The 12,667-nt window shown below is 39.7% G+C and overlaps 2 protein-coding genes across 2 annotated transcripts in view; one reads left to right on the forward strand and one right to left on the reverse strand.

The window, feature by feature from the left end:
* The window catches only part of LOC101846532 (cell division cycle 20.2, cofactor of APC complex), a gene marked incomplete at its 5' end in the record, with an annotated part of 10,282 nt that extends 6,395 nt beyond the window's left edge, over nt 1-3,887 (forward strand). The window contains 2 exon segments of the mRNA XM_013088006.2: nt 1,327-1,451; nt 2,673-3,887. Coding sequence (XP_012943460.1) covers nt 1,327-1,451; nt 2,673-2,963 — 416 coding nt within the window.
* A 1,150-nt stretch (nt 3,888-5,037) lies between these two features.
* On the reverse strand, nt 5,038-12,274 carry LOC101864331 (28S ribosomal protein S6, mitochondrial). The gene is made up of 3 exons (XM_005108212.3): nt 12,074-12,274; nt 10,157-10,296; nt 5,038-5,656 (listed from the first exon to the last, which is right to left on the reverse strand). The coding sequence occupies exons 1-3, from the start codon at nt 12,116-12,118 to the stop codon at nt 5,410-5,412; spliced, it is 432 nt and encodes a 143-aa protein (XP_005108269.3). The 5' UTR covers nt 12,119-12,274; the 3' UTR covers nt 5,038-5,409.
* Between the last annotated feature and the right edge of the window lie 393 nt (nt 12,275-12,667).

A 12,667-nucleotide genomic window follows, 5' to 3' on the forward strand; every position in this document is an offset into this window, starting at 1 on the left:
GAGAGAGAGAGAGAGAGAGAGAGAGAACGTATGTTGGTATGTAATAATAGATAGGCTACAGTAAAGTGATTAATAATGCCTATGTACATTGTATTTGTTGGGTTATTAAATTGCAGGTGAGGGTGGGTGGGGCAGGGGGGAGGAGGGGCCCGAAGGTGATTGCTACCCTAGGGCCCGACCTGGTTCTCGACGGCCCTGTTGGTATCATTCTAAAGCTTGTTCTTTTGTCTTATTTTCGGTGACAAAAAATTCTCATTTATCACGATTAGAAGAGGAGATATTTGTAATTGAAGGAGGTGGGTGTCACCTGGTTTCAGAGGTAAATTTAGCGAGAAAGTGGCCGCCAAAATTTGGCGACTTCCAAAGCTTGAGAGTCCTTAGAAACTGCAAATTTACATTTTTTGTGCCATAAAATTTTTAATCAACATTTTACAGTAAAATCCACACAGAAATGTATTTTTTAAAAGACCTTAAAGGTGTTGAGTCAAAAAGCAAAATTTCAATTTAAAAAATTGCCAAACGGACAGAAAAATGCCAGATTCTTCAATTCCATTACATGTATTTTGACGAACACCTGATTTCACCACGATACCTCACATTTCTGCCTGTCTGCTGGGACGTTGTAGATCTACATGTAGCCATCTCAGCCTGTCTCCTGAATGATCTAGTGTCGATGGGGGCGTGAACCATGTACAATTAGAATAGTATACTATAGTAATAATAGTACCGTGCACATCATGTAAGAAGGTGCGGTGGCGGAGCGGTTAGTGAGCTCGTCTCCGAAGAGGAAAGTCCGGGTTCGAGCCTCGGTTCGGACACGGATTTTTTTCGCCCCCGCTTGCCCACCCAGCAGTAATGGGTACTTGACTTCGAGTTGGGGAAGTAAAGGCGGCGTGGAAAGGAACTGGCCACCCTACCACACTATGCCGAAGGCCCAGGAAGTTGTCTCACGAATCCCCAATGTCCGGATCGGATGCGAGAACAACTTTACTTTTTACACATCATGTATAAAAAGATAGAAGCCCACAAGCAGGCATATCCACTAGAAGAAATGAAGCTTATTAAATTAATGCTCAAAATGTTGCGAACTATTGTCTGCTCGAGTCTGCTCATTGAACGTAACAAAATAAAGCCACAATTTAAGTCATCTTAATATTTATATCTTTAATTTATCTTCTATTTCTCCTTAAGAAATTTTAATATTCTCTTCTTGTTCTAGTCTTCAGAAGCAATGGTCATCACCAGAGATTGACGGACAAACTACATGACGTATAATGATGACAACAGTGTGTATGTTATAATTCGTTTATTTTCCTTCGCTGATAGCGCTGAGCTGGTGTCCGTGGAGGCGTGACCTGCTGGCCAGTGGGGGCGGGGCGCGGGACAGACGATTGGTCCTGTGGCACATGGGGCGGGGCCAGGCGGAGGTGGAGATCAACACTGAGACACAGGTACATGGGCTTTCTCCTTTCTTTTTATTACCGGTATTTTAAAAAGAATTGTTGATTACGATCATTTTAATTTTATCTTCATTGCTATGTATTGATATTGCTATGTATTATTTATTTATTATTTATCTATAAAATTTAGTTACTAATTTTATTAATATTACTTCATTTATTTGTTTTGGTTTGTTTGTTTGTTTGTTTTGTTGTTTGTTTTTGGTTGGTTTGTTGTTTGTTTGTTTGTTTTTTGTTTGTTTGTTTTTTTTGTTTGTTTTTTTGTTGTTGTTTGTTTTGTTTTTTTGGGGGGGGGGGTCGTTGTCGTCTATTCTGACAATATTTGTTTGTGGTTTCACATTTCGTTTCAATGCATTCTATGAAACTTTTGTACAGATGATTTCTTTTGCTCAGAACTTTTTAAAAAAGAAATATAGGCCTAGTAGAATTTGATCAAGTTGAGCCCATGGTCTCTGGAACAAGACAAGAAGAATATCACTGACCGTAATCAGAAGCCACTAAAATCGCCACTGTTTCTCAGCCTCACAATAAAAGACAGCTTCTTTTTATCTCTTCCTACTCTTATAAAGTCCCTATACTACAGTCTGGTAAACCGCCTCAGTTCATCTTACATTTAACAATTAAACAAAGACAGCCTTTGACAAATAAATCTTGTGAAAGATTCTTTTCTAGGTCACTCTTTAAGGTTTGGGTCTTTGTCGTCGTAGGCAGAACGTATCAGTTGATTGCCAAGTGGAGCAATCTTTAATCGGGTACATTCTGTACATGTACGTACATATATCTCCGTCTAACTCAGTAACTGCCGAGATGCTGTATTCCACTTGGCCAAGGTTGGTTGGCCTTGGCAGACAGGGTCAAAGGAGCCCGACTGCTAAATGATCTAAGTTAATTGCAGTATAAGTATAACACGGATAGGTCGAACACAGAAGACTCGAAAAAAATCACGCATCCGTTGAACTGTGCCTGCGTTCACGTTTTTTTTCCTTCTTTTTTATCTTTGTAAGATATCCCTGAAACTAAGGGTACCAACCAATTCGTGCTGTTTGTGTTATACTGTATGTTGAAGGGGGCACAAAACACTTACAATTACCTCTTTTTTGTTCCTTCTTTTACTGCACTGTGATCTAAAATTGTGCATTAAAAAACAACCCACCCCCCCTCCCCCCCCAATCCAAGTTCAACCCAAAAAGTGCAAACTTTCTCCCGCCCCAGATCTGTGATATCGTCTGGTCCGAGCAGTACCGTGAACTTGTGTCCAGCCACGGCTACCCTAATAATGATCTACGCCTCTGGTCGGTCCGCCCCGGGGCTCTGCAGCTGATGACGTCACTCCGCCACCACAAGGGGCGACCACTCCACCTCGCCATGAGCCCCGATCGCAGCAGAGTTGCGGCCGCTGCGACAGACGAGACGCTGAGTCTTTGGACTCTCTTCCCCAACCGGCGGACGCAGGAGTTGAGGAAATGGAGGAGCCCTTTGGATCTTGTCACATCCATACGATGACTTGTTGTTGTATACAGGATGCATCTCCTAGTCTGACCCCAATCAAAGACCGTAAATAATCAAATACAGTTTACTAAGAAACATGTTATTTCTGGAACTGTACACAGGAAGAGAAAAAAAAAGTCATCTGATAAATGTAGAAATTTCCCAAACTTTACTTCATGGGCTCATAAAAAAGTCATAAAAATTTCCCTCACTGTATTTTATTTTTGCATTGTGTAACTTTCTTACAAACGAGTAGCCAAAATCTTGAACGACAAAAAAATGATCTAGTCTTTTTTTTTTGGGTGCACATGTAATCACCTGTGTTGCTTTCTGCCACTGCCCTACCTAACTTGTGTCAACTCGGTGAGACAACTGTGCCTATTATTAATAAAATTATATATAGGTAAATAATTCCATTTTCTTTGCCTGAATAAAGCAGACGAACCATTGTTACATACATTTGGCAATAAATAAGTCCCATGTTGGGAGGCCGAATCACACAATGAAGTAAAGCAAATACTACTGCTTTATGGTACTACTACTGCGTATAGTTCATTGGTGCTAATGGAAAGTATCTGGCTTTCCACTTTAACTTAAACATAGTACAGCCAAGACCATTGTGCACTCTATGAACAGGAACCAAAAACAGATTGTACACCCATACATTTACATATATTATTATCTCTTTGTATGTTGTACAGCCACATTAATGTACCTCTCACTGCCAATACATTTAATGGATCCATTTACAAATTGCTATAAATTAAACAAGAACTACGAGATTTGTGGAACTTTGATGTGACATTTGTGTTGTGAATTATCATTTATTATTACCAAGCCCCACATTAGCCTTAGGGCATTCAACATTTGAGTCATTCAAAGATTTGAACTATGAGTACTATGACATGCAACACATTAAAATATGTGTCCAAAACAAAATAAGCTTCTGACTTTTGATTTGTGCCAGTCGTGTAGTACAGTATTGATGTTTTGCAAAAGAGAATGCCCAGAAACTAAGAAAACAGATTAAAAGAGCGAGTAAAAAAAATCCAAGGAGCAAGGAGACAACTTTCCTCTTCTGCTTTTGTATCATTGCCGTCATTCAATATAAGGTAGTAAAATAAAAACCAAGTATGATGTAGTTTGATAACGAGCATCAAATGGGTCTAAACTCATTCCACTTCCTAAAATAGTAACTGATTTAGACGAATTAAACCTTTTGAATTATGATAATGTTCAGCCTGAAATTAAAGTTTTTTGCTTCTGACAACCTCAAATTTTATAACAATGATGAATGACGGCAACGATACAATGCAAACAGTTGAAACAGATCAGTCAGTTTACATTTCTGACTGACACTGACAATGAGTTCAGAAATTTTCTGTGGTTCTGTTTCCAACCCGCTAGACCATATTTCAAGCAACTTAATTTTACATGACAACTAGAGTTGAAGCTACAACTTTTGGTTATAATGTAAACAAAGTCAGAAAGTAAATGATTATCATCCCTGATTTTATCAAAATAATCTGTTGGGAATATTTCAGCATAACAGTCCAGTCCAAACCCTCAGTTTTCCCTTGTTTGTAAGAAACTTTTTTTTCCCACTTTGAGGGCAAGTATTTGTGTTACATAGCTACACAGCACACTGTTTGCTAATAGTATACCGTACAGTATAACACGGATATGTCAAACACAGAAGACTCAAAATCACGCATCCGTCGAACTGTGCCTGCGGTCCTGTTTTTTTCTTCCTTCTTTAGCTTTGTAAGATATCCTACAAACTACCAAGGCCGGTCCTGACGAATTCGAGCCGTCCGTATTATATATACTGTATATAATTAACTTCTACATGAATTTGCACAATTCAATATTTTGTATGTTTCATTCCTTCTGCAATGAGGATCTTATCCTGCATTTTTTCCCCAGGAAATTGAGTGTTCCTTATAAAAAATTACTACTTCCCACTCTTCAAGCAAGCAGATCAATAGAACATACCACACAAATTACAAAGAACAGAAAGCAGCCTTTGAAAGCCAGCACAGAGCACTAGAACCATTTCACTTGCCATGAAAAACAGAAAAATCCAAAATTAAGAAGATGGGCAAACATTTATTTTCACATTAAAAGAGGTCAATATGTCCATAATTTCATTTGAGACATTCACAACAGCATTCTAACATATTTTCTCTTACTGATACAAAGAATTGCAAGCCATGCAGAAAAATCTACAGAAGACCTATAAATACAAAAAAGAACAACAAATGATCAGCTACTGGCAGTCCCCATCCCCCTCATTCATTCACACCACTTATGTTCTCTCTCCGTATTTCCCTATTCTTCCACTCCCCCCCTGCATTCATTTGTGTCCCATTTTGTTGTCAGTCTCTGTATTTCTACCTTTCCTCTCCCTCCTCCCCACCCCCCATTTACACACACAAAAAAAACCCCCAACCCCATCACTCTACGCACTCCGCTCTTTCTTCTTCCTCTCCCATCTGGTGTATCGCTTGGTGACCCGAGACCACCAGACTCTCTTCTCGTGGTCAGGATTCTGCAGTTCTCCAAACTCACAAGGCCCCTCTAAACAGGGCCGGACAAACTCGTCGTCAGTATAAACGTTCCTTCGTATTACGTCCGTGTCTCTCCGCAGCTCCTCGTGCAGCTGAGTTGGGAGGGACGTTGCCCCGTCAAACTGGATCAGAATGTAACTGAAGAAAAGATAAAAGAAAAAAAAACACCAAGAGAAAATTAAAATCATGTCTACAGATTTTTGAAAAAACAGTGGAAACTATTTGTGTATGTATTTTTTTGAGTGCAGAGAAAAACATTGACACAATATTGGTCATTTGCTGCTGAGTAAAAATCGAGAAAGAGAGAGGGAAAGAAAAGAAATAGGAATTACATGTACCAGTACCAGTGGTGCCCTCCAACCGCTTGTCCGAGAGTTGGTAGTAAATTAAGTAAATATGACTTCAACTTCAACATACATGGATGGCGTAGGTAGTCTAGTGGGTTAAGCTAATAGACAGGGATGTAAACAGGTTTTGAAAAAAAAGCCGGAAAATATACGGCGTGCGCGCACTGACTGAAAAAAAAATACAGAGAGACTAAATTGTATTTGTTTCTTTCCCTCTATTACAACAAATAATCTCTATTTAGTATATGTGTATATATATATATATATATATATATAATATGTATTGTTTATAGTAGACTTTTGTTATAAGCAGGGGCCCAAATGGCATGTCGGCCGGGAAAAACGGAAAAAGCCGGAAGACTTACATCCCTGAATAGACTCATAATCATGAGGTTATGGGATGAGGGGTCGAGGCTCAGGCTGGCCTGATGTTGTATCCTTGGATAAGGCACTTTACACGGATTTTCCTATTTGGCTCAGTCCTACCGAAGTGGACTTACTTTAAATTTGGAAGTCCTGACTCTTAAGTAAACTTAAAGTGTTGCAAGGGGCATTACACCTCTACGATTTCAAATGTTTTTAAATGTGCAAACGTAATAAGGTCTGTTATGGCCAAGTAATGACCAAGGGAAAAGCCACCCAATCAAATAGTATTTTTGTTTCAAGAGTAACATTGGTTATGTCCCCTTAACTACTAATGTGTGTGTGTGTGTGTGTGTGTGTGTGTGTGTGTGTGTGTGTGTGTGTGTGCGCGTGTGCGTGTGCGTGCGTGTTGGGTGGCGGGGAAGCATGAAGTATTCAAATTCCAGTAAAGGGACAGCCCTTTATCTCATTGAAGCTAAAATTGTTAAAATTCCCGTATCCGCCTTCTCTATAGAACAAGATGCAAACTTAGGACTTATTTTAGGCTACTCATTATTTTCTGCTGACTTCTGTTTAAACTTTAAATAGTCAAAACATATGGCACTTTTCAATTGACTATAATCAAGAATTTGAAATTTATGGGATATCAAAGTGAAAGACTCAATCTCCACAGTTTGATGTACCAGGACTCCAGTGTATTCACATGAAGCATGAAGTGAAACATAACATTTGTTAAGAAACTAAACCTGGACTTTAAGTAAACGATAAGAGGCGAGGTCCACTACAACCCCACAAGCCTCGATCAGACCAACTGGACTAAATATTGATCCTGGTTCACTTAAACAAAACAAAAACCTTCACACATCACCAGTAACCCTTGCTGTGGTCTGAATGGTAAAAAAGAAAACCCCAAACACTTGAAATTTCCATTAAATTATTAATATAATATAAGGAGGACACCATTTCTAGGTACATAAAACAAACAAAAAAACTGAAGACTAGTCATTGACACCATATGTCCAAACATTTTTCATTTTTTCTTTACCAGTCTCAGAGAGATCCATTTTCTTTCTCAATAAAATATACTTTCCGATTATTTATCACCTTTTCTAAAAGACTGACTCAGAACCACTTCTTCTTCTGTTCAACGGATAGGTCAAAAACGACCTTAACATACAACAAAAGGAGCATTATAATAAGACGTCAGTCTAGTCCCTGAAACTTATTTTAAGCCGACACCACAATACTGTCACTAATGACTTTTCAAAGGTAGAGATGGATCCATCTCATTCTCACATTTTTCCCCCTTCTGTTCTCTTTTTTTTTGGGGGGGGGGGGGGGGGGGGGGTGATCCTGCACCCCCCCCCCCCTTCACCCTTTCTACTCCTATTTTCAAAATGTAGGCCTACTAAGTGTCATCAAACCAAACATCCCTTAAAACTTTCTTATATGACTCAAGGAGACAGACAAATAAAGTTTGCTGTTACAAAAAAAGTGGATGAGTTTCATGACGGTAAAAGTCATATATATACAGTACAACACGGATAGGTCAAATACAGAAGACTCGAAATCACGCATCCATCAAACTGTGCCTGAGGGTCCTGGGTTTTTTTTTTCTTCTCTTCTTTATCTTTGGAAGATATACCCCAAACTACGGTTCCCTCGAACTACCGAGGCCGGTCCAGACGAATTCAAGCCATCCGTGCATACTGTATGAAGTAGAGCTGAAGAATTTACTCATATGATGATACTCACTTCCCCTCATAGAATCTGGAGCCGTGCGCCCTCATCCTGTAGGGGAGTGGCTTCTCGCCCAGGTTCTCCATCCCTCGGATGATGCCGCCCTTGTCTAAAATGTTTGTGCAACATCTCTTGACTGCTTGAGACAGCTCCGGCTGAGCACAGGACAGTGGATGATGGAAAACAAAGAAAACAAGACTACAGACAAAATCATTCCAGCATCGAAACAAAAACACTCCTTTCAAATAAATCCAATTCAACAGAACAGTTATTAGAAGTTTGTAATCTAATTTCCTTACCAGTTTTTTAAAGAACCGAATAACATGCAGATCAGCATGAGTCAGGCGAGTGGTATTGGAATCAACTGAGAAAATACATACAAACGTTACAGCTGATTAATTTGTTTGGACACAAACCCCCCCCCTTCCAACAAAAAAAAAAAAAACATTAAAAAAAATTAATACAAGGGAAGAGAAGCCTGACAGTTTTCAATAGGAAGTGGCTATTCTCACCCGGGGTGAGAATAGAAATACGATCGACCTCTCACCCCGGGTGAGACTTGTCACCGTAGGCTTTTCTCACCCGGTGTAAAACAAGACCTGTTTTTCCTATTTTCGGAATACTTTCTATCGATGTGGATGATCAAATGGATAAAGGCAAAGAAAAGATTACGTTTATAGCACAAGAATAAGCTAATTTGATCGACTACAAAGATGCTATGGCTATTTCATTTTTCGAATCGAGCCGAACTACGGGGGTCGCCATTTTGTTTTGCCCGGAAGTTCTCGCAAGATCTACTCCTCCCCTGTGTGTGTATGTGCGCGTGTGCGTGTGCGTGCGTGTTGGGAGGGGGGGAAGCATGAAGTATTCAAATTCCAGTAAAGGGACAGCCCTTTATCTCATTGAAGCTAAAATTGTTAAAATTCCCGTATCCGCCTTCTCTATAGAACAAGATGCAAACTTAGGACTTATTTTAGGCTACTCATTATTTTCTGCTGACTTCTGTTTAAACTTTAAATAGTCAAAACATATGGCACTTTTCAATTGACTATAATCAAGAATTTGAAATTTATGGGATATCAAAGTGAAAGACTCAATCTCCACAGTTTGATGTACCAGGACTCCAGTGTATTCACATGAAGCATGAAGTGAAACATAACATTTGTTAAGAAACTAAACCTGGACTTTAAGTAAACGATAAGAGGCGAGGTCCACTACAACCCCACAAGCCTCGATCAGACCAACTGGACTAAATATTGATCCTGGTTCACTTAAACAAAACAAAAACCTTCACACATCACCAGTAACCCTTGCTGTGGTCTGAATGGTAAAAAAGAAAACCCCAAACACTTGAAATTTCCATTAAATTATTAATATAATATAAGGAGGACACCATTTCTAGGTACATAAAACAAACAAAAAAACTGAAGACTAGTCATTGACACCATATGTCCAAACATTTTTCATTTTTTCTTTACCAGTCTCAGAGAGATCCATTTTCTTTCTCAATAAAATATACTTTCCGATTATTTATCACCTTTTCTAAAAGACTGACTCAGAACCACTTCTTCTTCTGTTCAACGGATAGGTCAAAAACGACCTTAACATACAACAAAAGGAGCATTATAATAAGACGTCAGTCTAGTCCCTGAAACTTATTTTAAGCCGACACCACAATACTGTCACTAATGACTTTTCAAAGGTAGAGATGGATCCATCTCATTCTCACATTTTTCCCCCTTCTGTTCTCTTTTTTTTTGGGGGGGGGGGGGGGGGGGGGGTGATCCTGCACCCCCCCCCCCCTTCACCCTTTCTACTCCTATTTTCAAAATGTAGGCCTACTAAGTGTCATCAAACCAAACATCCCTTAAAACTTTCTTATATGACTCAAGGAGACAGACAAATAAAGTTTGCTGTTACAAAAAAAGTGGATGAGTTTCATGACGGTAAAAGTCATATATATACAGTACAACACGGATAGGTCAAATACAGAAGACTCGAAATCACGCATCCATCAAACTGTGCCTGAGGGTCCTGGGTTTTTTTTTTCTTCTCTTCTTTATCTTTGGAAGATATACCCCAAACTACGGTTCCCTCGAACTACCGAGGCCGGTCCAGACGAATTCAAGCCATCCGTGCATACTGTATGAAGTAGAGCTGAAGAATTTACTCATATGATGATACTCACTTCCCCTCATAGAATCTGGAGCCGTGCGCCCTCATCCTGTAGGGGAGTGGCTTCTCGCCCAGGTTCTCCATCCCTCGGATGATGCCGCCCTTGTCTAAAATGTTTGTGCAACATCTCTTGACTGCTTGAGACAGCTCCGGCTGAGCACAGGACAGTGGATGATGGAAAACAAAGAAAACAAGACTACAGACAAAATCATTCCAGCATCGAAACAAAAACACTCCTTTCAAATAAATCCAATTCAACAGAACAGTTATTAGAAGTTTGTAATCTAATTTCCTTACCAGTTTTTTAAAGAACCGAATAACATGCAGATCAGCATGAGTCAGGCGAGTGGTATTGGAATCAACCCCCCCCCCCCCCCTCCCAACAAAAAAAAAAAAAACATTAAAAAAAATTAATACAAGGGAAGAGAAGCCTGACAGTTTTCAATAGGAAGTGGCTATTCTCACTCGGGGTGAGAATAGAAATACGATCGACCTCTCACCCCGGGTGAGACTTGTCACCGTAGGCTTTTCTCACCCGGTGTAAAACAAGACCTGTTTTTCCTATTTTCGGAATACTTTCTATCGATGTGGATGATCAAATGGATAAAGGCAAAGAAAAGATTACGTTATAGCACAAAAGTAAGCAAATTTTATCGACTACAAAGATGCTATGGCTATTTCACTTTTCGAATCGAGCCGAACTACGGGGGTCGCCATTTTGTTTTGCCCGGAAGTTCTCGCAAGATCTACTCCTCCCCTCTCCTCTCTCTCTGTCTCTTTCTGAATACTGTCTATCGGTGTGGACGATCAAATTGACCAAAACAAAGTTAAAAAATTATGTTAAAACACAAAAGTAAATTAATTTGGTCGTCTACAAAGATGCTACGGCTATTTAACTTTTCGAATCAAGCCAAACTACGCAGGTCGCCATTTTGTTTTGCCCGGAAGTTCTCGCGTTACTCCTCTCTCTCTCTCTTTCTCTCTCTCCACTGCCCACAGACAAAATTGTACGCTTTTAGTAGATATGGAATGTTTGTTCACGGCACAGAATTCTACAATTTTTCTGTTATCACAGTGCAGAATTCTGTGGTTTAGGGTGAACGCAAAATTGATTGGCCTAGATCTAGGCTATAACGGTGAATGCACACCGGGTGAGAATAGCCAAAAGACTCGCCTGCACTATTCTCACCCGGGGTGAGAATAGAGGTGGCCTTTCAATACTAGATCTAGATCTAGACTATTGCATACTAGCATGCTCAACAACACTTATCTTTGACATAAAATGATGAAACATAAGAAATGGTAAACGACTGGTGTGGAAAAACAGCTAGATCTAGATCTAGATCTAGGCAGCATTATACTTTCTTCAAAACCCTGATCTTTATTCAGTCTCCACACTCACCTTCTTTCTTCATTCTGCTATAGAGATCTAGATCTAATAAAAAGTATTGTAATTACAAAGCAGTCAGATGTAATCAGAATCTTAAGGAATAATATGAGGCCATGCTATCACAAAAGTATGTAGATCTGCGACAGTTACAACCAAAATAAAACAACGCAATGCCATTATATAGCAGAATGAAACAACTCTCTCTTGTGATTTTTCTTTCCTATGATCTTATCATTTTAGGAAACTTTATGAATGTAGATCTAATACAGGAAGTTAAAACTTTGAAGAATTTATAGTCCAGTAAAATATTTATACAATGATCTATGATCCAACTAAATAGAATGGGCGGGTCATTGTTTATTTCTCCTCTTGGCCTTGGGAGGCTTGGCTAAAACTTCAGTCAAAAGAAACTCTGTCCCTGGGGGTAACCTACTGGTTAGGCCTAGAATCTAGATTTAGATCACCAGCATAAACACCGGGGAAGCACACTATCAAAATGGTGACTGGAACCATACAATACTAATCAAACGTAACACTTACCCGTTGCAATGCTCTGAATATCACAGCAAGTTCATAAGTTGGCATTGTGATTATTATTGTGTTTCGGTCATTCGGCACTTGTTTGCAATCACCTTGTGGAACAGTACACTGATCTTTGTGTGCGTTGCATTTGATGACAGTTGCAGCAGTCAAGAAAGCCGTGTCCCAAAACCAAAGACCTATAACATCGCTGGACGTGCAAAAGACCGTGAAACCGGAAGTATCTACTGGTAGGCATGATGGCATAATAATAACATCACGAAAGGGGCTGTATTTTTGTTATAGTTGAACACCCTACAAGAAGCTCAATCCGATAAAAGAAAAAAAAAACCCACATACACACTCACACACGAAAACACTCACAAACACACACAAACACAGAAATACACAAACACACACACGCGCGCGCGCGCACACACACACACACACACACACAGACACACGCACGCACACGCACACGCATACACACACGCACACGCACACAAGAAGAACAAGACAACAATTATCGCAAACCAACATGAACAACTGAGCTAAAAAATACGTGCCCACTAACTAACTGAAGGAGCAAAACAAAGTGGAAGATCATCAACCCCC

This window comes from Aplysia californica, unplaced genomic scaffold (genome assembly GCF_000002075.1).
Source record: "Aplysia californica isolate F4 #8 unplaced genomic scaffold, AplCal3.0 scaffold00668, whole genome shotgun sequence".
Lineage (NCBI taxonomy): Eukaryota > Metazoa > Mollusca > Gastropoda > Aplysiida > Aplysiidae > Aplysia > Aplysia californica.

Coding starts and splice junctions, on each gene's coding strand:
- LOC101864331 (XM_005108212.3), bottom strand. CDS start 12,118: ATGCCAACTTATGAACTTGCTGTGATATTCAGAGCATTGCAACGG. Junction 10,297..12,073: donor TATTCAGAGCATTGCAACGG/GTAAGTGTTACG, acceptor TCCTGTGCTCAG/CCGGAGCTGTCTCAAGCAGT. Junction 5,657..10,156: donor TCCAGATTCTATGAGGGGAA/GTGAGTATCATC, acceptor TCTTTTCTTCAG/TTACATTCTGATCCAGTTTG.